The sequence below is a fragment of the Armigeres subalbatus genome, chromosome 3 (genome assembly GCF_024139115.2).
Source record: "Armigeres subalbatus isolate Guangzhou_Male chromosome 3, GZ_Asu_2, whole genome shotgun sequence".
NCBI classification, from domain to species: domain Eukaryota; kingdom Metazoa; phylum Arthropoda; class Insecta; order Diptera; family Culicidae; genus Armigeres; species Armigeres subalbatus.
In genome coordinates this window covers 73,045,819-73,067,852 of record NC_085141.1, presented here as the reverse complement: position 1 = coordinate 73,067,852, position 22,034 = coordinate 73,045,819, and the positions used below count along the sequence as shown (strand labels likewise).

Below are 22,034 nucleotides of genomic sequence, written 5' to 3'. Positions count from 1 at the left end.
GACCGCGCATCACACAGGAATAGACAGCCCAATTTTTGCTAATTTATATTCGTTTTCTTCTTCTCTTTACGAGGAAAAACGTTATGATGAAATGGAAATGCTTTGACAATCAAAACTCAATCTTTTCGAAGAAATAGTTTTTCGTCCGACCAACTGGCAAATAGCTTACACAACCTCACTTCAAGACAAAATTTTCAAAACGACTTATCTGCTTTTGTAAACAAAGATTCAAACGACGATTTGACGCATCTGATAGCTCTCCCACGCAAACCAACACCATCAACATGTAGCGGAATCCTTCACCTACCTATTGATGGTGTTGGTTTGCGTGGGAGAGCTATCAGATTCGTCAAATCGTCGTTTGAATCTTTGTTTACAAAAGCAGATAAGTCGTTTTGAAAATTTTGTCTTGACTTGATCAGTACAGTTGCTGATGAAGTATGTGTATAGCCGCCAGACATTCTAAATACTCACGCCCCTCTAATGTGGACGTGTACTATACACATGTGGAAGTATTGGCTTGAGAAATGGGTTGCGAGTGATTTGACTATGCGTTCAATTTGGGAATCTCGAGCTCGTTCAGTAGCCGCTAGGTTGCGAAGGCCGACGGAGGTCCTTCGTAGCTTAGTTGGTTAAAGCACCAGTCTAGCGTACTATAGGGTCATGGGGTCGAGTCCCATCGAAGGGAAAGTGGTTACCTCCAATACATTTTCCAAATCAATATCTTCCACATAACGTAGGGACACGGCAGGTATTTTCGTCTGTTCGTCATAGTCTCGAAAACCAATAAAAGAGACGCTTTTTTGTAAAACTCATACGTACCAAATCGTAAGCTCAGGAGAAACGTTCTGCTATAGTGGAGTTCTAGCAAATGTACGTTGCTTTCGTTGGTTTTAGCCCCTATGACGATGGACGGAAATACCTGCCGTATCCTTACATATTCAAATATGAGTTTTCATAACATTGTAAATTAACGTACAAGTCGGGTGGTTTAATCCCGGAAATAGGCAATTAACTTTGATTGAACTAGTTTTTCGTACAATTTGCATGGAATTTTAAAATTTTGATCATCTATATATATTAAACAAAGTTGTAAAAAATGAGAGATCATTCTGAAGAACCGATTTGTTTACTAGATAAATTGTGGACGCAAACAATTGTGTCAGAAAACTTACCAATTTTTGGCGAGACAATGTTCGCCGGGTCAGCTAGTTATTTATAAATAATTTAGTTACACAAAAAATCGATTCCAATGAACTATTAATAAAATAAATTTTACACCCCATCGCGGCAGTTACGTCAACGACAAACAAGTTTCCTCAACATCCTCACATCCAGGGCAGCATGGTGATACTACGTAACCAAAGCGATGCAAATACTTCCTAGAGCACCCGTGATCTGAAAGAAACTGAGTGAGATGGAAGTCTATCTCTCCATGCTTCCCATCTCGACACACTTGGGATTAACCGATGGGTCCACCTCCCTTTTCCCACGTTATTCCACTCTTGTTGTCACTTAGTCATATAATCCATTGTTACAGTCTTCCTAGCGCCACTCGTTTCTCTTCGTCGATAACATTCTATATCTTCCGCCAAGATTATACCAATGAGGAACATACCGCCTCCAACGATATCTGTTCTGTAAGCGCTGGCAACTCGCATGGCCATGAGCCGGAACGCACTGTTCATCTTCGCTCGGTTTCGTGCTCATCGCTGTGTCCCAAACGGGAGCTCCGTATCTCAGAATCGATGTTGATACACATGCAAGAAGTCTCCTTTTTGCTACTTCTTGGACCCCCGATGTTCGGCATGATTCTGGTTAACGCGCTAATTCTGTCTTTATATCACCCCCAGATGCTTCAAAACCCGCTTGGAAATGATTTTGTGCCCTCCGCTCCGACTACTGCAACTGCCTTGCAGTTACTTACTATTACTACCACCGTTTTAGGATGAGACAGCTTCAATCTGATACCGTCCCCTTTGGGTAGCATCAGTACTTCATTATACATAGCATTCCAGAGCGTTGGTCTAAGTATGGAGTCCTGCGGAACACCCGCCGGGACCTTAAACGACTTCTGCCCAACTTTTGTTTCGTGGAGCAGATTCTTAAAATAACTCTGCAAAATCCTGATCAAATAGCCAGTAGCATGCATACGCTGCAGTGCTGCAGCTATAGGTCGCCCCAACTGGCACATCAATTGTCACTTCAGCGCAATACCGATTCAATATGGTGTAACACACCACATTGATACCGATTCCCTCTCCTCTTCTGTTTAGACGCATTCTCTGCACTTTCAATGACTGTGTTAATTGCGTCGACCGTTGATATCTCTTTCCGGAATCTGAATTGACTCTTGGTCTTGGACAACCCCATTTCGTTTTTGAAAGCGGTCCGGGCCTCTTGGAGCGCCACCTTACGTTCCTCCCTGATTGCTGATTGCTTCGGTACGTGCTCTTTTAACGCGTCTGCTCTGAGACAAACAGCGCGGAGATGGCTGAGTTGTTCCAATAAGCTAAACGACGAATGTTTCGTGGTTCCAACTTTCTCGGCATTGAAGCGTCACATGCTCTTACTAATGTATCCATTAGCTGACCTGCATCCATATCTGGGGCAATATTTTCTGCACGAAGTACCTCAACTAAGAGGATTTTATCGAGCGCTTTTATCATCCACATACGCTCGCAGGCTTGTGACCTATGCATTGCCGTAGGCCACCTATGGCCAACACTATACTGGATCGCCTGATGGTCGTTATGGGTATAACCTTCATTGACCCTACAGTTCACATTCCCCATTAGCGACGAACTGCAAAATGTTACGTCGATGATGGATTCTCGGCCATCTTTGCGGAATGTGCGAACGTTAGTTAGGGGCCGTCCAGAAACCACGTGGTCATATATGGGGGGGGGGGTTGCAAAATGACCACGATAAGCCACATGGGGGGGGGGTGTTGCTCTCGAACCACGTGGTCTTTTTTATACGAAAAGTTTTTGGTGAATAACAATAGCGGTGTAAAAAATACAAATCATTAAACGCAAAGCGCATCTTAGAACCGATGCCCACGTAGCGTCTTTTCAACTCAGCGTTGAAAAGACGTAGGTGTGCATCGAAAATAACCGGTAACGCAGCGTCGGTCGCAACGTCGATGCGTATCTGCGTTATTTGACCAATTTGGCCTTAGCCCATTTCCATAAAAAAATAAACGAAAAAACAGGTTACGATTCAGTCTCAATTTCCACAAAAAAAAATTGGAAAGGGAAAATAGGAAAATATAAAGAAAAATCCGTCGCACCATCGCCGCAGATGGTTTTTGGCATCACGCCGCAAACACTTTTGCATTAGCGGACTGCAGCTACAATTTTGAAAAATGTTCATGTTTTTACAATAATCCAAGAAAAAAACTTCAAAAGAATTTCTTGTGGATATTCAGGAAAAATCCAGTAAAGAAAATGCCTGTAAAAACTTTGACTTTACTTCATACAATCCTGATAAAGTGCTGGCATTCCGAATGATTTTTGAACAATTCTCTGTGAAAAATTTTGCTTAGAAATTTTGCTACAAATTGTTAATGAAAAAAAAAAAAAATCAAAACAACTGCAGCGTAAATTCCGAAAAAAATTTCAACAATAATAAATTAACACTTTTGAAAGCAAAAACTGCAATTGTAAAATAAGAATTTTCCATAAAGAAATCAAAATGTTCCACGAAAAAAATACAAAATTTTCATGAATAAATCAATATTAGCAATAATCAATTACAAAAATTTTCAAAAAAATAAATATTTTTTTCTATACATAATCTCTATATAATAAAAATGAGTTGAGATTTCCTTCCTGACGATTTAACTCGCGAACGGGTTGACTGATCTGCAAGATTTTCCCCTAATCGATTCGTTTTGGGATCCGCAATGTTTGTATATACAAAAAGTTAGTGAATTTAACGGGGAAATGTAAAAAGTCATTAAAATACAATTTTTGGTCAGCTGTTGAGGAAAAGAAAACAAATGCACGGAAATTGATCTAGAGTGCGGTGCTGCAAATAGTTCATTGTGACATTTGCAACATCTGGGCAATGCTGGGTTGCTTTCACATCAATAATGAGCAATAAAAAATAAGAAAGAAAAGCAACCAAATTGATACAATTTTCCATGAACTTCAAACGCTTTTAAAGAAGGGTTAATCTATGGAAAAATGCTTAATTTTATTGCTTTTATATATTTTTTGATTGAAAATTTCCTTTTTTTCAATGCTCATTATTGATTTTTTCATGAAAAGGTTTTAATTTTTGGTTAAAAAAATATTTATTTTGTTGAAAATTTTGTAATATTTTGATTCCTTTATGGAAAATTCTTATTTTATGTTTGTAATTTTTGGTTTTAAAAGTGTTAATTTATTTTTGTTTTGTGGAAAATTCTTAATTGTTTATGGAAATTTTGCATTATTTATAGAAAATTTGATATTTTTTTATTGCTAATTCCATGATTTCTTTATTGGAAATTTCCTAATTGTTATGGAATTTTTTTTAAATTTTTTAGGCTGAGTTTTCATTTCAGTCGATATCGTATCTTAAAACATCGACTCATGGAAGGTCTTGAAAGTAATAAATGAAATCGCATTGGCTCAATGGACCTGATTGGATGCTTAGCGATGCACGGATACATCGTTCAGGACTTGGTTGATCGGGTCGTTTCAAAACTCCGCAATATCATGTCTTAGGACATTTTGTTTCTTGACATGATTTTGATACTTTCGAGGATATGTACTTCAGAGCAGTTTGGCCTATGACACCCGAAAAAAGTACGACTTTTTAGTTCTTTCTATACTAGTTTTGGCAAGATCGAGTGGAAACCCCTAAATATGTACGTTAAATCCATGTAAAAAAATCGTCCTGAGAGGGTTAAATACCAAAATATAACAAAAAATTCTAGAATATCAAAAGGAACCCAAAGATATCAAAGACTGTAGATTTAAAATGAAAACTTGCATTTTAAGCCAAAACTGTATAATTCAGGCAAAGGAATATTAAGGACATTGTGTTACGGTTCTGATTAGAATCATAGAATCTTGGCATAATGAAGAGAGTTTTGAGATTCTGAATAAAACTTGTATGCCGTTAGAAAAACCTTCAGTTCAGCTCAGATGCTTCGCTGAGGTTAATATATCTTAAGAATTTCCAGTACCTCCAGAGCTACGGAATATCCCAAATACTCTTAGGAATCTATAGGGATATTCAGTGGTGAACTTCACAATTATTTTAAAAAAATCACCAATAAAGAAATAAAAAAAAATAAAAAATTTAGGGATATTTTGGAATATTTCTAAACCATTACAAATTACTATAACATATTCGCGAGTCCACATTTTTTTGTTTCCTCCTGATGCATCGAAGGTGTGCGAGTTCTAGTTATACTAATACCTGATACACATTACAACTTGATAACATAATCAAAATATTCGAATTCAAGAAAATTTATAATTTCCATGCTGGGTTTAGTTTGATTTTGAATCAGTTAAAATTGTCCATCTTTAAAATTGATCGGATTAACCATATAGTTATATAAGGTTTAAAAAAAAATTACTTGAAAAAAAAAACCACGTGGTCAAAGGGGGGGGAGGGGGGGTCTGCCAAATGACCACGATAAGCCACATGGGGAGAGAAGGGTTAAAAATCTTCAAAAATATGACCACGTGGTTTCTGGATGGCCCCACGTTGCACAATTTAACATCCAGTTTTGCTAGAGCTTCCAACATACTGTAACCTCTTGCGTTGGTTAGTCTACTTCCCCATTCCATTCATTCATTTATTTAGTTAACATCTAAACAGATAACACTGAATCAACAATTTGACGCCACAATACACGGTTCGAGGCCGCATCTCTCCATCCTCGGATACGCCCCACGCTCGCCAAGTCGTTCTGCACCTGGTCTGCCCATCTCGCTCGCTGCGCTCCACGCCGTCTCGTACCTGCCGGATCGGAAGCGAACACCATCTTTGCAGGGTTGCTGTCCGGCATTCTTGCAACATGTCCTGCCCATCGTACCCTTCCGGCTTTAGCTACCTTCTGGATACTGGGTTCGCCGTAGAGTTGGGCGAGCTCATTGTTCATTCTTCGCCGCCACACACCGTTTTCTTGCACACCGCCAAAGATGGTCCTAAGCACCCGTCTCTCGAATACTCCGAGTGCTTGCAAGTCCTCCTCGAGCATTGTCCATGTTTCATGTCCGTAGAGGACAACCGGTCTTATAAGCGTCTTGTACATGACACATTTGGTGCGGTGGCGAATTTTTTTCGACCGCAGTTTCTTCTGGAGCCCGTAGTAGGCCCGAATTCCACAGATGATGCGCCTTCGTATTTCACGACTAACGTTGTTGTCAGCCGTTAGCAAGGATCCGAGGTAGACGAATTCCTCGACCACCTCGAAGGTATCCCCGTCTATCGTAACACTGCTTCCCAGGCGGGCCCTGTCGCGCTCGGTTCCGCCCACAAGCATGTACTTTGTCTTTGACGCATTCACCACCAGTCCAACTTTTGTTGCTTCACGTTTCAGGCGGGTGTACAGTTCTGCCACCTTTGCAAATGTTCGGCCGACAATGTCCATGTCATCCGCGAAGCAAATAAATTGACTGGATCTGTTGAAAATCGTACCCCGGCTGTTACACCCGGCTCTCCGCATGACACCTTCTAGCGCAATGTTGAACAACAGGCACGAAAGTCCATCACCTTGTCTTAGTCCCCGGCGCGATTCGAACGAACTGGAGTGTTCGCCCGAAATCTTCACACAGTTTTGCACACCATCCACCGTTTCTTTGATCAGTCTGGTAAGCTTCCCAGGTTCTCGTCCATAATTTTCCATAGCTCTACGCGGTCTATACTGTCGTATGCCGCCTTGAAATCAACGAACAGATGGTGCGTTGGGACCTGGTATTCACGGCATTTTTGAAGGATTTGCCGTACAGTAAAGATCTGGTCCGTTGTCGAGCGGGCGTCAACGAAGCCGGCTTGATAACTTCCAGGCCGATGCATTAAAATTTCCTCCAATGACCAACGGCCTACGACCGATCAGCTTGTCGGTAAGCATATCTATCATCTGGTCGAATTAAAAAAAAATACAGGGTCACTGTCTTCGACCAGAGGTCGCATAGACTGAACACTTAACATCTAGCATTAGACAACGGACAGAACATTTACACAACACCCAATTGACCAGTGGAGAACTTTTCGTTTTATGAAAAGTTTTCTCCTTAGGGATGATTCAAATATGACGTCCACTACTTTTTGAGATGTCTAGACCCTCCCTCCCCCCTCTGTAACGCTTTTTTGTATACCTAGTATATGTAGTGTCACAAAATATTAGACCCCCTCCCCCCTAAAAGCTGTGACATCATTGTTGAACAACCCATTACCGGGGCGGAATCGAACCCACACTCCGCAGCATATGCGTCTAATTGATTGACGTCGCTAACCGCACGGTCATGAAGTCCACAGGTGCTCTGAAGACCACCTCGGCGGGGTGTAACAGCTGCATACGAAGACACCGTTGATTTTAGCAATCACGAAACCTTCGCATGAACAATCAACAACTTCTTGGATGGGGTATCTGCCCATAACTTGTATCGCAGCCATATCTTCTTTATCCGCCACCCAGTTGCCGTGATCGGTGCTTCTATGTAACCGTTGAAATAAATCGCAAAAATAAGAAATAAACCAAATTCCTTTTCATTGCTTTGTTTTTGATGGGAAGGAAATAGAAGCTATGGGATGAAGTGCCGAACCGTTGCCCTATGTAGATTAGGTCAGTGCTCAGCTTTTTAATCTGGAGGTCATATATCGAATTCGTTCGAAACGATCTTCATTCCATTCAATCTATCAGTGACCCAACCTCACCCCAATAATTAGTAGTTTTTGTCTTTATAATCTTCATAAGGGGTCGTGCAAAAATGATGTCACAGGTTTTGGGAAGGGAGGTCCAAGATTTTGTGCCAGTACATATACTAGTTATACAAAAAAGCTTCACAGAGGGGATAGAAGGAGTTTAGAAACCTCAAAAAGTACTGGACGTCATATTTGAATCGCCCCTAAACCAATTAGTTAGGTATCCATGTGCACCATTCTGTTCGAGCTCCGTAACGTGGAACAACGTTCATCAATCCAGTTCCATATACTAACGGTATCACATTCAAATGCCGGTGAGCAACTGGCTGACTCAAATAGCTGTGTTGCGACAATCTTAAATTTGGATTTAAAGTCAACTGTTATGTGGCAATTAATTATCATGATAGAATATTGGTAACAGGAACATAATGCGTTTCGATGACGCCGTTCGTTCACCTGGAACAAAATCGATCGACTTCATTGAGGTTGAGGTATGTCTCATTTATACGCAAATTAAACCTAAAAGTGACAGTTCAATATGATTATCGAATAACCCTGCTCGCGGAGCAAGATTGCTTTAACAGGTATCGAATCATTTTTGTTTTTTTAACTAGGTAGTGCACCCCTGACCAGTAGTGGACGCGCCAGTCATATTGGCATTATTATAGCATAATATAAAGATTTTTCTTTGACATTCCGTTGGAAGAACCTACCTTACACTCCAATGATTCGATTACGTGCATTTGATATGCTATGAAAAGTAAAAATAGATAATTTTCACAATTTTGTAAAAAAAATAAACACGAGAGTGTCCATTATAGGAATATTTTAGGGGTTCATAATAGGGAAGAAGAACATCCCGAAACGGAACGTGAAAATCAAATGTAGTGTCGACTATAGCGAAGGAATTTCCTATTATGGACCTCCAGGGGGTCTACTATAGAACAAATTCAGTAAGACTTTGAAATGTTAATTCCAACGAATAACGTCGTGTATTTGAGTGTTTTATGTATGTATCGTGAAGGGGTGATGAAGAACTTGTTATTAGATATTACACGTAATCAATATGTTGAAAATGTCTACTTCTTAAGTCAGGAAGAGCAAAATTCCGCTACTAGGGGGTCCACAATTGGGCAATTTTTAATTTTCTTAGTTTTGCGTTATACAAGTGCTTATTAGACTAACTTATTAGAACTAGCTCATATGTAAACGGACCATTATCCATGCATTTGGGGTTGGTTAGGATTTGCTGGGCCATGTCAAGGTCACTTGTGCCGAACAACATTCTCTGTCCAAAATAAAACCGAAACAGTTTATCGCTTCTGTCGAACATGTTCTTCAAATTGTAAAATTTAACAGTATCGTCCTTTCCGACAAACAGCAGACCATTTCCAACTAGCGGGTACCATGGTTCAGCCACCGAAATGTTTTCCGCCAAACCTCTCCTCTTCTGAACCAGGGACCAAACACTAGCGAGGCACAGAACTGCACCGATAGCTAAAATTGTGAACAACATTCCAAAGAAATTGCACCTTCCGGATTAACTGTCGCACTACGACTGATCTAGGTGTAGAATCTAGCTGATATATGAATTATTTTGTCATGCACAATAGATTAAACCCTTATAGCCCATTCAGATTACGCCATTTATTATAATAATTATCGTGTTGAATATGAGAAAGCAAATTGAATATATGGATATTGGTACAAGTTACTCTTTATCGTGATATTTATTACCATAAATGGCGTAATCTGAATAGGCTATAATTATATATCCAATACGATTATGAACTTGATCAAACAGCAAAAATTTCTATCTTCTAGGGCGGTTCTAAAAAGCTTTTTTTTCGATTTTTTTTCCATATATTACTTTGAAGTTAAATATCATGTATGTTTCTCATGTCTATCCAACGCTGTCTAGGCGCAATTATTATTATGTCATCGCCTTATTAGTTGAAGCTGATGTCCGCCTTGTATCCTCAAAAGTGCGTCGAACCGGAAACGTATGTTCTCTTCGCGCATGCTCGTAATAAACCGGAAGTTTTTCACCAAATACACCATCATAATTCGCATGCTAAGCATTGCGTAACGAGCGCCTACAAGACGGAATAAGCGAAACTAGTTTTCAATTTCCCATAATTAGTTTTGGTCGATTTGTATTCACCCACCTAAACAATCCCGACGTCCTCCACTGAACGGTAGAAAAGCATAACGATGCCTTTTTTCAGCTCGATCCTCACTAAATCTCTCCGGGTTGAAAAGATTCGCATCTGGTCCCCAAACATCCACTCGCCTGTGCATGCTAAAGATATTGACTGCAAATTTACAACCCTTCGGAAAAACAAAATCATCGATGATCACATCGGCAGAGTTTTCCCGCATTACTATCCACGCGGCAGGATACAGCCGTAAACACTCTTTCAGTACCATATCTAAGTACGGGAGGCTCGCAAGGCGTTCCATGGTAATCAACGGGTCCGAATCAGGAAACATCTCAATGATTTCTTTGTGCAATCTTTCCTGATGTTCGGGATGCATGGCCAGCTGGAGGCATGTGAAGGAAACTGCATTGGCCGTTGTATCAGTTCCCGCGGCGATGATTGTATAGATATTGTGAAGGATTTCCAACTTTTCGAATTTTCTTCGCTTGTTGTTGAACAGTTGATGTACCAAGATACGAGGTTTTTCACTAGCATCACTTTCGTCATCTTCGTCACATGGTGAAAATCGTTTCTCTGCACTCTCGTATATCTGAAATAAATTCATTTATTAATTTATTTTTAAAACTGATATTCACATGTACAGCAATAGTAATAGGCAGTGATTTATAACCTTCATTGCGTAACATTCCATCTTGTTACGAAGAGCTCGTTCCTCGCGATAATCCTTTGTCCACTGATAAATTGTGTCCAGCTGCAGATGTACGTTGAGCATTCTCCTAGAAGCTACATAGAACACTCTAAACAATTTGTTTATAAAATTTCAACCTTATTTCAATCATTTCTCCAACATTACCTTTCCATATTATGGGCAAATCCGTCTGGATCGTCGAACTGGTTTATATCGAAATCAAGCGTAGACGCACAAATCAACTCTACAGCCAAACGAGAGGCATAATCCATAAAATTGATTGTCTTACCATCTGGAATAAGTTTGAGTCTTTCGACCATAGCCTTATTGATCCTGCAAAATGTGGGGATGTATTCTTGAAGCACTTTTACATTAGAAGTAGGATTTAACGCCTTTCGCTGACTTCTCCATATGGTAGCTAGAACAGAGATAATCAATCACTTGCTCAAATTTAATGTAAAATACTAACTCTTAGCCGCAAATACTCCACAATCTGCCAGGAAATAGTCGTAAACGTATGGCTTATCCATGCAGTCAGGGTCACTCAAAATTTGTTGCGCCGTACTGGGATCATTGGTGCCGAACACCGTTTTGGGACCCAAATAAAACCGAAACAATTTCTCCTTTCCGTCAAACATTTTCTGCATATTGCAAAACCGTTGAACATCATCCTTACCGATGAATAGCGACCCATTACCCAACAAGGGCCAGTATGGTCTAACCCACGGGATGTGTCGAGCGAAGTTACTTCTCCATTTGTGAAACCATCGTATTGCTACAATAACAAAAGCAACAACTAGTAGCACGCTGGATAACCACATTCTGTGATCGTAACTAGTTTCTTGATTAGTCGTTCCACTGCGACTGAGCTTAGTGAAGGAGCGCAATTTATACGCTTTAATTATGTTTTATTGGCGACGGGCGTCAAGGAGCGCGCCTGGCACGTGTCATGACGATTGATGCCACGGAGGCATCAATAAAGCCAGAGGGTAACTGTATTACTGTATTAACGGTAGCTGCGGCTGAAGATCACAGATTGAATGCTAATGGATGGTGATGATGTTACTCATGGAATAGTGAAACTTCTCAGGCACAACTGCGACTTGAGAAATTAAGGTCGAACCAAAAGGCCAATTAAGAAAGCCCAGGAGAAAATTACAACAGCCGAATTTATTCAGTAAAAATCAAGTTTCTGCTCGATTAACTTAAAATGACGATTCAATTTAATTTTACTGCCAATTTTAAATTTGGTTACTTCTTTCGTATAAAAACATCATAATTTTTGCCTTTCTCGTACACCAAGGTGTAACGATAAAGCTATATGTTAACTCAGAGGTAAGCTAGCCAAGAGCTGAAAGCCTCTTCAATAAAGACAATAGTTATAATAAAATAACTATATGTTAACTCTAGAGACGATTTTGTGATAGTAGGCATGGAGACCCATAGTATCGTATACCAATCGACTAAGCTCCATCTTTTTTCGTTGAATGCAGCAAAAGTAAGGTAAGAATAGTGAAACACTTGGTGGGAGTCATTCCTACTGCGTTCGATGGACAAAATGAGGTCAGGAAATTGTATTTTACTTCCAATTTCTAACAAATAAACAAAATTCTAGGTGTTGGAGATCTGGGTCAATTTTTCCTAGTCCAACTAATAAACCAACATAAACTAAAGCATGTTTATCCAAAATTGGGTAATTGTGTGTTGTTGTGTGGTTTACAAGACTGAGTGACTTTTTACCCAAAAATGGTTGAAATCAGAATAACGTGGAGGATTCTTCAATTAAAAATGTAACGTACCTTGTTTTGATTTGTTTTTCGTAAAACCTAATTTTTAAAAATCTTTGAATTATTTTTTTGTTGCCGAAATTGCGCTTGAAGGCAGTGGCAAATTAATATATTGCCACCAATGCACGGATCCGACAACTCGAACCATGAGCGCATTATGGGACGGATAAATGAGCGAAAACGGAGAGCTGTTCGCAGAATTTTGTGGTAATAACGACATGGTGATCGGGGGATCGCTCTTCCCTCATCGACCGGTTCACAAGGTCACGTGGGTCTCCCGTGACGGCTTTACAGAAAATCAAATCGACCACATCTGCATCAGCCTAAAATGGAAACGGAGCCTTCTTGATGTACGGAATAAACGTAGTGCCGATATCGCGTCTGATCATCACCTCCTCGTCGGCGAAATACGCCTGCGCATTGCGCGGATTCGTCGGCAGGAGGAAAGAGTTGGACGACGATTCAACACACGCCGACTGAAAGATGCCACGGTGAAACGGTCCTTCGTTGAAGAACTGGAGACGCGTGCTGCAGATATTCCGGAAGGTGGCAGCGTGGAAGACCAATGGACCGCCATCAAGAATGCCTTCATCGCCACCAGGGGGAAAAATCTGGGTGAACTACGCACCCAGAGAAAAGAATGGATCACCGATGAGACCTGGAGGAAGATAGAGGAGCGAAGAGAAGCCAAAGCCGCGATAGAGCGATCGAAAACCAGTGGAGCCAAAGTCTTAGCCCGTCAACGATACGCGGCTCTTGAGAAGGAAGTAAAACGCTCATGTCGACGGGACAAGCGAGCGTGGGCAGACTCTCTGGCCGACGAAGGAGAGAGAGACGCCGCAACCGGGGACATTCGCCTCCTCTACGATATCTCACGACGCATAAGCGGGGCGAAGATGAATGCAACGATGCCTGTGAAAGACGCGAATGATCAGTTATTGACCGACCCAACTGACCAGCTGAAACGCTGGCTCGAGCACTTCGAACAACTTTTTCAAGTGCCAGCCAGGCCATCACCACCTCGGCATGATCCGCCTAGGATCTGACGTATAACACGCGTCAATACCGAAGCTCCTTCACTGCTAGAGATTCAAACATGAGCATGAAATCGAATAAAGCCCCAGGGGTCGACCGCATATCAGCCGAGATGTTCAAAGCTGACCCCATGACATCCGCTCAACTACTGCATCAATTATTTCGTAATATCTGGGATACCGCAACTTTCCCGGTCGACTGGATGCAAGGTATCTTAGTGAAGGTGCCCAAAAAGGGTGACCTGACTGTATGCGATAACTGGCGAGTCATTATGTTACTATGTACCGTTCTCAAAGTTCTTTGCAAAATTATCCTAGCCGGATTCAGGAGAAGATCGATGCGACTCTCCGGCGGCAGCAAGCCGGATCCCGTGCCGGAAGATCCTGTGTGGACCATATTGTCACGCTCCGCATTATTCTGGAGCAGGTCAACGAACTCCAAGAGTCCCTTTACTTGGTATTCATTTAATACGAAAAGCTTTCGACCGTCTAAATCACGAGAATATGTGGGGCGCCTTGAGACGCAAGGGAGTTCCTGAGAAAATCATCGGCCTCATCGAAGCACAGTACGAGGCCTTTTCGTGTAGAGTGCTGCACATTGGGGTCCTGTCCGACCCTATCCGGGTCGTAGCTGGTATGAGGCAAGGATGTATTCTATCACCGTTACTGTTCCTCATCGTAATCGACCGCGGGCTGTTATGGCAGCCTATAACCATGGAGCACCTAAACGACTTCGAATTGGCTGATGACGTTACACTCCTCGCGCAACGGCGCTCTGATATGCAGAGTAAGCTCAACGACCTTGCCGAGCGCTCTTCCTCGGCAGGTTTAGTCATCAACGTCAACAAAACCAAATCGTTGGATGTAGACACGGTGACTCCTTCCAGTTTCACAGTAGCCGGGCAACCAGTGGAAAATGTTGAAAGCTTCCAATATCTTGGTAGCCAAATGGCATCAGACGGCGGTACCAAGTTCGACATAGGCGCACGGATCAAGAAAGCAAGGGCTGCCTTTGCGAGTTTAAGAAATAACTGGAAAAACAGGCAGATTAGTGAACGAACCAAAATACGAATTTTCAACTCTAACGTGAAATCTGTAACGTGAATCTGACCACATTATGATTAAAAATTGTAGCTTTATTCGAGCGTTGAACATTGGATCTATTACGCTCTTCATCACTACCATAGATCAGAGTCTATTATATAGAGTTGCGCAAAGAGGATCTTCTTACTCTTATTCTGAATGATGCTCTTGTTATTATGTTGAAAACTTTCATTTTTGTTCAACCCTTCAAGTGACTTCACGGGAGTGATCACTTCTAAAGCTTTTTAATTCGATAACCAAAGTCACCTACAGAGTGCAAACACGTGAGTTTCTTGTTGCAACTTTATTGGGGGGTGTATTGAAGTTTTTTGAAGCTGTTTCTAGAACAAATCTAATACATTTCAATTCATGAGTTTTAATTCGCCATAATAATCATCAGGCGATAACAATACTTCCGCCTTACCAACAATCATTTGTTTACTTTGCTCGATAGGTAGACGGTTTGACAGTTCAATAGGTAGATTTGGCTTCACTCTTTGCGTAACTCTATATATAATAGACTCTGCCATAGATCTGTTCATATGGTCAATAGGCATTTGACGTTTGAAGCATTTTTCAGCAGATTTATGGGAGGTTTATTGATAGCAATAAGAGCGCCAATAAAACTGAGCAACCAGCTTCGTGATTGCTGTTACAAGTCCGCAATAAGAATTAGATAAATCCAAGAAGCATGGAAATTGTTACTTGGGAAAGTTAATCGGGCAAACAAAACACTCATTTTGATTAGTATAGAGAGTTTCCACCTTTTAAACTAACAAAGTTATTCAAGTTTTTCTATTATTTTTTAACTAACTTTTACCTTAAGTAATTCCTTCCGGCGCAAAATGGCGCATTTGGTTCAAATGGCCTTAGCTCTCTGCTAAAACTGGCATGTAAAAGCTCTTGTAGGCAAGAGTGGGTAGGGTATGTTACATTCAGTGGATGTGACCAATGTATTGGAGTTCGAAACACTTGATTTCATGATCAAAATTGAATAACTTTTAAACCTTTTAATTAAGGTTCAGTTTCCTCTAAGAATTTTCTAGGCATTAAGAAACGCATATTATGAAATTTAGTTATGTATCCTCCTAGAAGTTAGTTAGAAATTTCCCATTCACCAAAAAAATAGAAACAATGTTTGTGTTTTCAATAAAGCTGTAGAAAATTCCTTTACGAAAAGTTTGCATAGTATAGCGAAGCTCTATCTGATCAAAGTGTTTTATGATCTCCTACATGGTTGTTGAGTATGCTGGGATAATAAAGACACATTTGCTAAAGACAGTAAGCCTATGATTGAAAGTAAAAATGAAACAACAAATATGCACAACTCCCCAATTTAATAGCTTTCTTGGGATAAGAAAACCATTCTCACATGCTTTGGAGACCTTTCAAGACCAATAACGATGTCACGTCCTCGCAGTCGCTTCAGGATTAGGAGAGGAAAATTAGTTCGACATTCATTATTGCTACAAAAGACCGAGGAATCCTTTGCATAACCGTTAACACCACGAGAAATTGATAGTTGGTAACCTTCCTAACGTGTTCGGGTTTGAAACTTCTTGACTTTCATATTTCGTGGAAAATTATATCCCTGAGGGTTGGCTTACTTTACGACGTTTCCGAAGCGCTAAAACAAACTCACACATTGAACTAGATTTGACTTGTAAAAATGATTCTGATTATATTTATTTATTATTTTCATCTGACATCTTGGTCTTAATGAAATTATTATTTGAATATTATTAATTAAATAAATAATCGTGACATGCTCAAGCGTTGTTTAAAAGATTCAGTTGCCGTATTAAAATAAAATACCGTCGTGCGGGGCTTCTTTTGACAAATCAGGGGCTACTTTGGACATTTTTAAACAAAAATTACAACGAAAATTACTTTAAAATTATCATTATCACCAATCGGGTGTCTTGTTGATAGTTGGATGGCAACTTTCTGTTTCAATATTGGTATTTTGTCCGTTTATTTTTTTCAAAAAATCAAAAATACAAAGTAGCCCCCGGAGTCAAAAGAAGCCCCGCACGACGGTAGATGATAAGCTTCACGGAATGTTATGCACACAGAATTTATCGGGTCATTTGCTCCATAGCTAGTGTTCCTCGTTGATAATTGTATAACTTGTCGAGTCCGCAAAACGCACTGTCAACCTCGTTGCGAATTAGCCCGTTACAAATATTTAATTAACATTTCGTCCTGCTGGTTTCCGAAAGGTCAAGGGGGGGGGGGTAAAAAAATTAAACATTGAAATGAAAAAATTCAAAAAACTCCTCGGATTTGTTAAAGAATGTTTTGAAAATCCTCAGTTTAATGGATCACGCCATGGCAGGTTTCTCAGTGCTTCCCTTACGAATCTTCGTTGAATAGCTTCAATTCTTGCAATCCATATTGCCTCATAAGGGGACCACACTACTGATGCAAATTCCAGGATGGATCTGACAATAGAACAGTAGAGAGCACGCAAGCAAGTCGGATCTTTGAAATCCCTTCCAATCTTTAGAACGAATCCAAGTTGGCGATTAGCCTTGTCAACGATAATGTCAATTGACTATCCAATATCACACCTAACGCGAAAAATGTTCAGCAAAGAGCAGTGGAATTGCGTAAAAAGCGACACCTGTGTATGTGAGAATCAGTTAAACCAGTATCAAACAGTAGAAGCATAAGTACTAGAACGCTAGTGGCGCTGTAGTCATTAAAATTATTTTGCCAAAATATGCTTCAACAAGCTTCAATTGGCCATAATTTATGTATCATGTTGTAGTACATGTTTGGTTTCATCACCAACATCGGTTTGACACTTGTAGTACCGGTACTTTGGCTGCCAGGACGAAGTAACCAAGATGTTAGTCACGCGAACAGGGACGACATTATCGATCTTATACTTTTGAATCAACTTATTAAACATTCATTTTTTAATTGAACATATTATTTTTTATTGTTTTATGTGAGAAAAAATAATAGTGAAGCACATCGTCATCAAGGGTGACAAAAACTATAGGATGAAGAATATTACGTTGAGCTTTTTAGTGTCATAGTAATATCCCATTTCCCCACATCTAAGTCTACTACTTGATTGTAACTTTACAGATACGTATTTCGAACCCGACTCGAGTCGAGTAAAGTACGGGACACTGAAGACGGCCTTACGGTTGAGGTTGAAATACGAATCTGTGCAGTTACAATCAAGTGCTGAAATGGACCCGTGACGCTGGGTAGACACCTTTACGTGGTGTGTTACGGGATAAGATCTACCACGGTTAAATTGCCAGCTACAGGCAAATCCTGACCCAACGAATACCTTCCTCATTATCCAACTCCGTGGTACTTATGAGGGTGTCGCTAAGTCGGTGGCCTCTCGTTAAGTAAGTACTACATCAACACTTCCTTCCTCTCCCTAGTTACGGTGAAGATGGGCGAGGCCAGGAGTAGTAATCCTCATGCTTTTGTTATTTTTGTTTAAGACTGGAATCAAGGACCACTCCCCTTCTTGATTTCTGATAGTAAAACATGAGTATCACTAGTGTCCAATCTACGAATTACATCGTAACAATGCTTATGCTAAAGTTACAATCAAGTGCTGAAATTAAATGTAACAATACTAACTCGTCTAATAAGGAGTACACAACTATAGGGTTTAGGTCACCGCTCAACTTTACAATCTGGAAGTCATGTATCGAAATCGTTCAAAATGGTCTACAATCAAAATAATAATAATAAATAATAAAAATAATCCTCATACATAAACCAATTTGGTATCTTGTGTACAATTCCGTTCGAGCTCAGTAAAGTGAAACAACGTTCATAAGTCCAGTTCCATCCAACGGTTCTACATAAATATTAACGCAATGCCAAAGTTTCAAAATGACCTTACACTGCTTTTGTAAACGAAGATTCAAACGATGATTTGATGATTCTGATAGTACTCCCACGCAAACCAACACCATCAACGAGTAGCAGAAGCCTTCGCCTACGTGTTGATGGGTTTGGTGGGTCAGAATCGCCAAATCGACGTCTGAACCTTTGTTTACAAAAGCAGATAAGTAGTTTTGAAAATTCGGTATTGAACGGTATCACGGTATCTTGTGCACCAGAACGTTCGAGCTCAGTAACTTGAAACAACGTTCATCAATCCAGTTCTATCTAACGGTTCCATATATTAACGGTACCACATTCAAATGCCGATAGCTATGTAACGGCAATCTTCAATCAGGATTTTAAATAAATTGTTATGTGACAGTTAATTTTGATGACCGAACATTGGTAACAGATACATTATACGTTTCGATAACGCAGTTCGTCCACCTGAACAAGATCGATCGACTTCACTTAAGCTACACTAGAGCCATTTATGCCGTTAAAAATATATGAAAATGGTAGTATGTTATAGTGCTCTTCGTGTAGTGAAGGGGTGGATAAAAATTAATTAAAGCTAAGTTGAAAGAGTGGACTCATGAACAATTGTATCGTTGCACAAAAACGTATTGCTTTCTAATACACCAAGCTTTAAATATGATTTTGCTAAGCAAATTTATACAAATCTCATTTTGCAATGTATTGGAAACTATAAACTATTGCGATTCTTTTCTAAAATTAGCATACTGGCTCACCAGTTAAGCGCCGGGTCCCATGCGCCGAGTTGTGCGCAACGCAAAAAGTAAATAAACCAATATTAAACAGTAAGCTATTTAACATTCGCTTTTAAGGTATGCAGCATATTGTCGTCCCTTTACGAAAAGATATTCTTTAGTGAAATTGTTCGAGGTTTAGTAGTTTTTTGCTTTTCTTTCGCCTGCGCTGCGTTCGGTATATTGTTTAAGTGGATCTTAGTAGTGCAATTGTGTTTAAAGGTTGGTATCGTGTTCAAAAGAAATTTCTTTTTCTATATCATTATTTATTTATTTATTCAGACAAAGGCCGAAGTGGCCTGTGCGGTATATAAGAGTCTTCTCCATTCGACTCGGTCCATGGCTACACGTCGCCAACCACGCAGTCTACGGAGGATCCGCAAGTCATCTTCCACCTGATCGATCCACCTTGCCCGCTGCGCACCACGCCTTCTTGTGCCCGTCGGATCGTTGTCGAAAACCATTTTCACCGGGTTATTGTCCGACATTCTGGCTACGTGCCCGGCCCACCGCAGTCGTCCGATTTTCGCGGTGTGAACGATGGATGATTCTCCCAGCAGCTCATGCAACTCGTGGTTCATTCGCCTCCTCCACGTACCGTCCGCCACCTGCACCCCACCATAGATGGTACGCAGCACTTTCCTTTCGAAAACTCCAAGTGCACATTGGTCTCCCACGAGCACCGTCTTGGTCTCGTGTCCGTAGAGGACTACCGGTCTAATGAGCGTTTTGTAGATTGTCAGTTTGGTACGGCGGCGAACTCTATTCGATCGGACCATCTTGCGGAGTCCAAAGTACTTACGATTTCTAGCCACTATGCGTCTCCGAATTTCTCTGCTGGTATCATTTTTGGCAGTCACCACTCGTCAAACTCGCGGTGGGTGGCTTACATTGTCTTCTCTTGAACCTCTTCCTATCATGTACTTCGTCTTCGACGTGTTGATGACTAGTTCGATCCGCTTACCTTCCCTCTTCAGTCTGATGTAGGCTTCCTCCATCTTCTCAAAGTTACGTGCCATAATATCTATGTCGTCGGCGAAGCCAAATAGCTGGACGGACTTATTTTAAAATTGTACCACTCGTGTTAATCCCTGCTCTTCGTATTACCTCTTCCAAAACGATGTTGAATAGCAGACACGAATTAGCAGACGCGCATTTCAAAGGAGCTCGAGAATGCCCTTGAAACACAAACTACGCACATCACCCGATCCATCGTCGCCTTGATGAACCTTGTCAGTTTATCCGAAAATCCGTGTTCGTGTGAGCTCTCATAGCTGACCCCGATCATATGCGGCTTTTAAATCGATGAATAAATGATTGGTGGGCACGTTGTATTTGCGGCATTTTTCCAATACTTGGCGAATGGCAAACACCTGGTCCGTGGTGGAGCATTCGCCAATAAAACCCGCCTGGTACTGCCCCACGAACTCCCTTGCAATTGGTGCTAGTCGATGGCATAAAATTTAGGAGAGTACCTTGTAGACGGCGTTCTGTAATGTGATTGCGCGGTAGTTGCCACAATTAAGCCTTTCGCCCTTTTTGTAGATGGGACATACGACATCTTCCATCCACTCCTGCGGCAAAACTTTCTTCTCCCAAATCTTGGTAATGACCCAGTACAGCGCTCTTGCCAATGCATCACCACCGTGTAACCACCGGTAAAATTATGTCCTGCGCGCGTTCTCCCAGGATCATCACCACACCGCCATTTTCGTCTGCCACATCGCCATTCAGGTGCTCTTCGTAGTGCTGCCGCCACCTTTGGATCATCTCACGCTCTTTTGTAAGAAGGCTCCCGTTTATGTCCTTACGCATATTGGACTGTGACACGTGTCCCTCACGTGAACGGTTCAACTTCTCATAGAACTTTCGTGCGTTATTAGCGCGGTACAGTTGCTCCGTTCCTTCACGGTCTCGATCTCCTGCTGCCGCTTTTTCCTCCGAAAATCGAGTTTTGTCTGTTCCGCGCCCGTTTTTATGGTGCCTCGTTTACCCTCGTGCGGTGTTGCAGCAATCTCTCCCATGCTACATTCTTCTCCTTAACTAACTGCTCACATTCGCCGTCATACCAGTCGTTTCTCTGATCCGGAGCCACCGTGCCTAGCTTCCAATGGCGGATCGAATATCTCTCCAGCCATCTTCAAGAGATGCTGCGCCTAGCTGCTCTTCCGTTGGGAGTGCCACTTCCAGCTGCTGCGCGTAGTCTTGGGCTAGTCTACCGTCTTGTAGCCGCCCAATCTTTAGTCGCGGCGGAAGACTCCGACACCATCGATAGTTTTGAGCGCAGACATACTGCAACGAGGTAGTTGTCGAATTCAATATTCGCGCTGCGGTAAGTGCATACGTTCGTGATGTCGGAGAAGAATTTACCGTTGAATAGAACGTGGTCGATTTGGTTTTCCGTTTCATAATAAGGTGATTTCCATGTGGCCTTGTGGATATTCTTGCGGGGAAGAAAGTGCTTCGGGCTACAATTCCGCGTTGGCGCATCTTGTCCAGCACTATGAAGCCGGTTCACAGTAGTAGAAGGTAGCCGCTCGATGCCAGATTTTCCACATTTTCTGTCCTGTCCAGCAGATTTCCTGCAGCACCACGACGTCGAAGTTGCGGGGATGTAATTCATCGTAGATTATCCTGTCACAACCTACGAAGCCTTTGTTCCATGTTCTAAGCTTCCAATCGTGATCCTTTATTTGTCGCCTAGGTCGTTGCCGATTATATCGAGTCGTATTATCTTCTATGTCGTTCGTAATGATTGTTCATAAAGGCTG

The 22,034-nt window shown here is 41.2% G+C and overlaps 1 protein-coding gene across 1 annotated transcript; it reads right to left on the bottom strand.

The window, feature by feature from the left end:
• Positions 1 to 8,987: 8,987 nt before the first annotated feature.
• Positions 8,988 to 11,561, bottom strand: LOC134219541 (cytochrome P450 4c21-like). Its single transcript, XM_062698287.1, has 5 exons — positions 11,192 to 11,561; positions 10,888 to 11,140; positions 10,705 to 10,831; positions 10,041 to 10,623; positions 8,988 to 9,968 (listed from the first exon to the last, which is right to left on the bottom strand). The coding sequence occupies exons 1-5, from the start codon at positions 11,541 to 11,543 to the stop codon at positions 9,811 to 9,813; spliced, it is 1,473 nt and encodes a 490-aa protein (XP_062554271.1). The 5' UTR covers positions 11,544 to 11,561; the 3' UTR covers positions 8,988 to 9,810.
• Between the last annotated feature and the right edge of the window lie 10,473 nt (positions 11,562 to 22,034).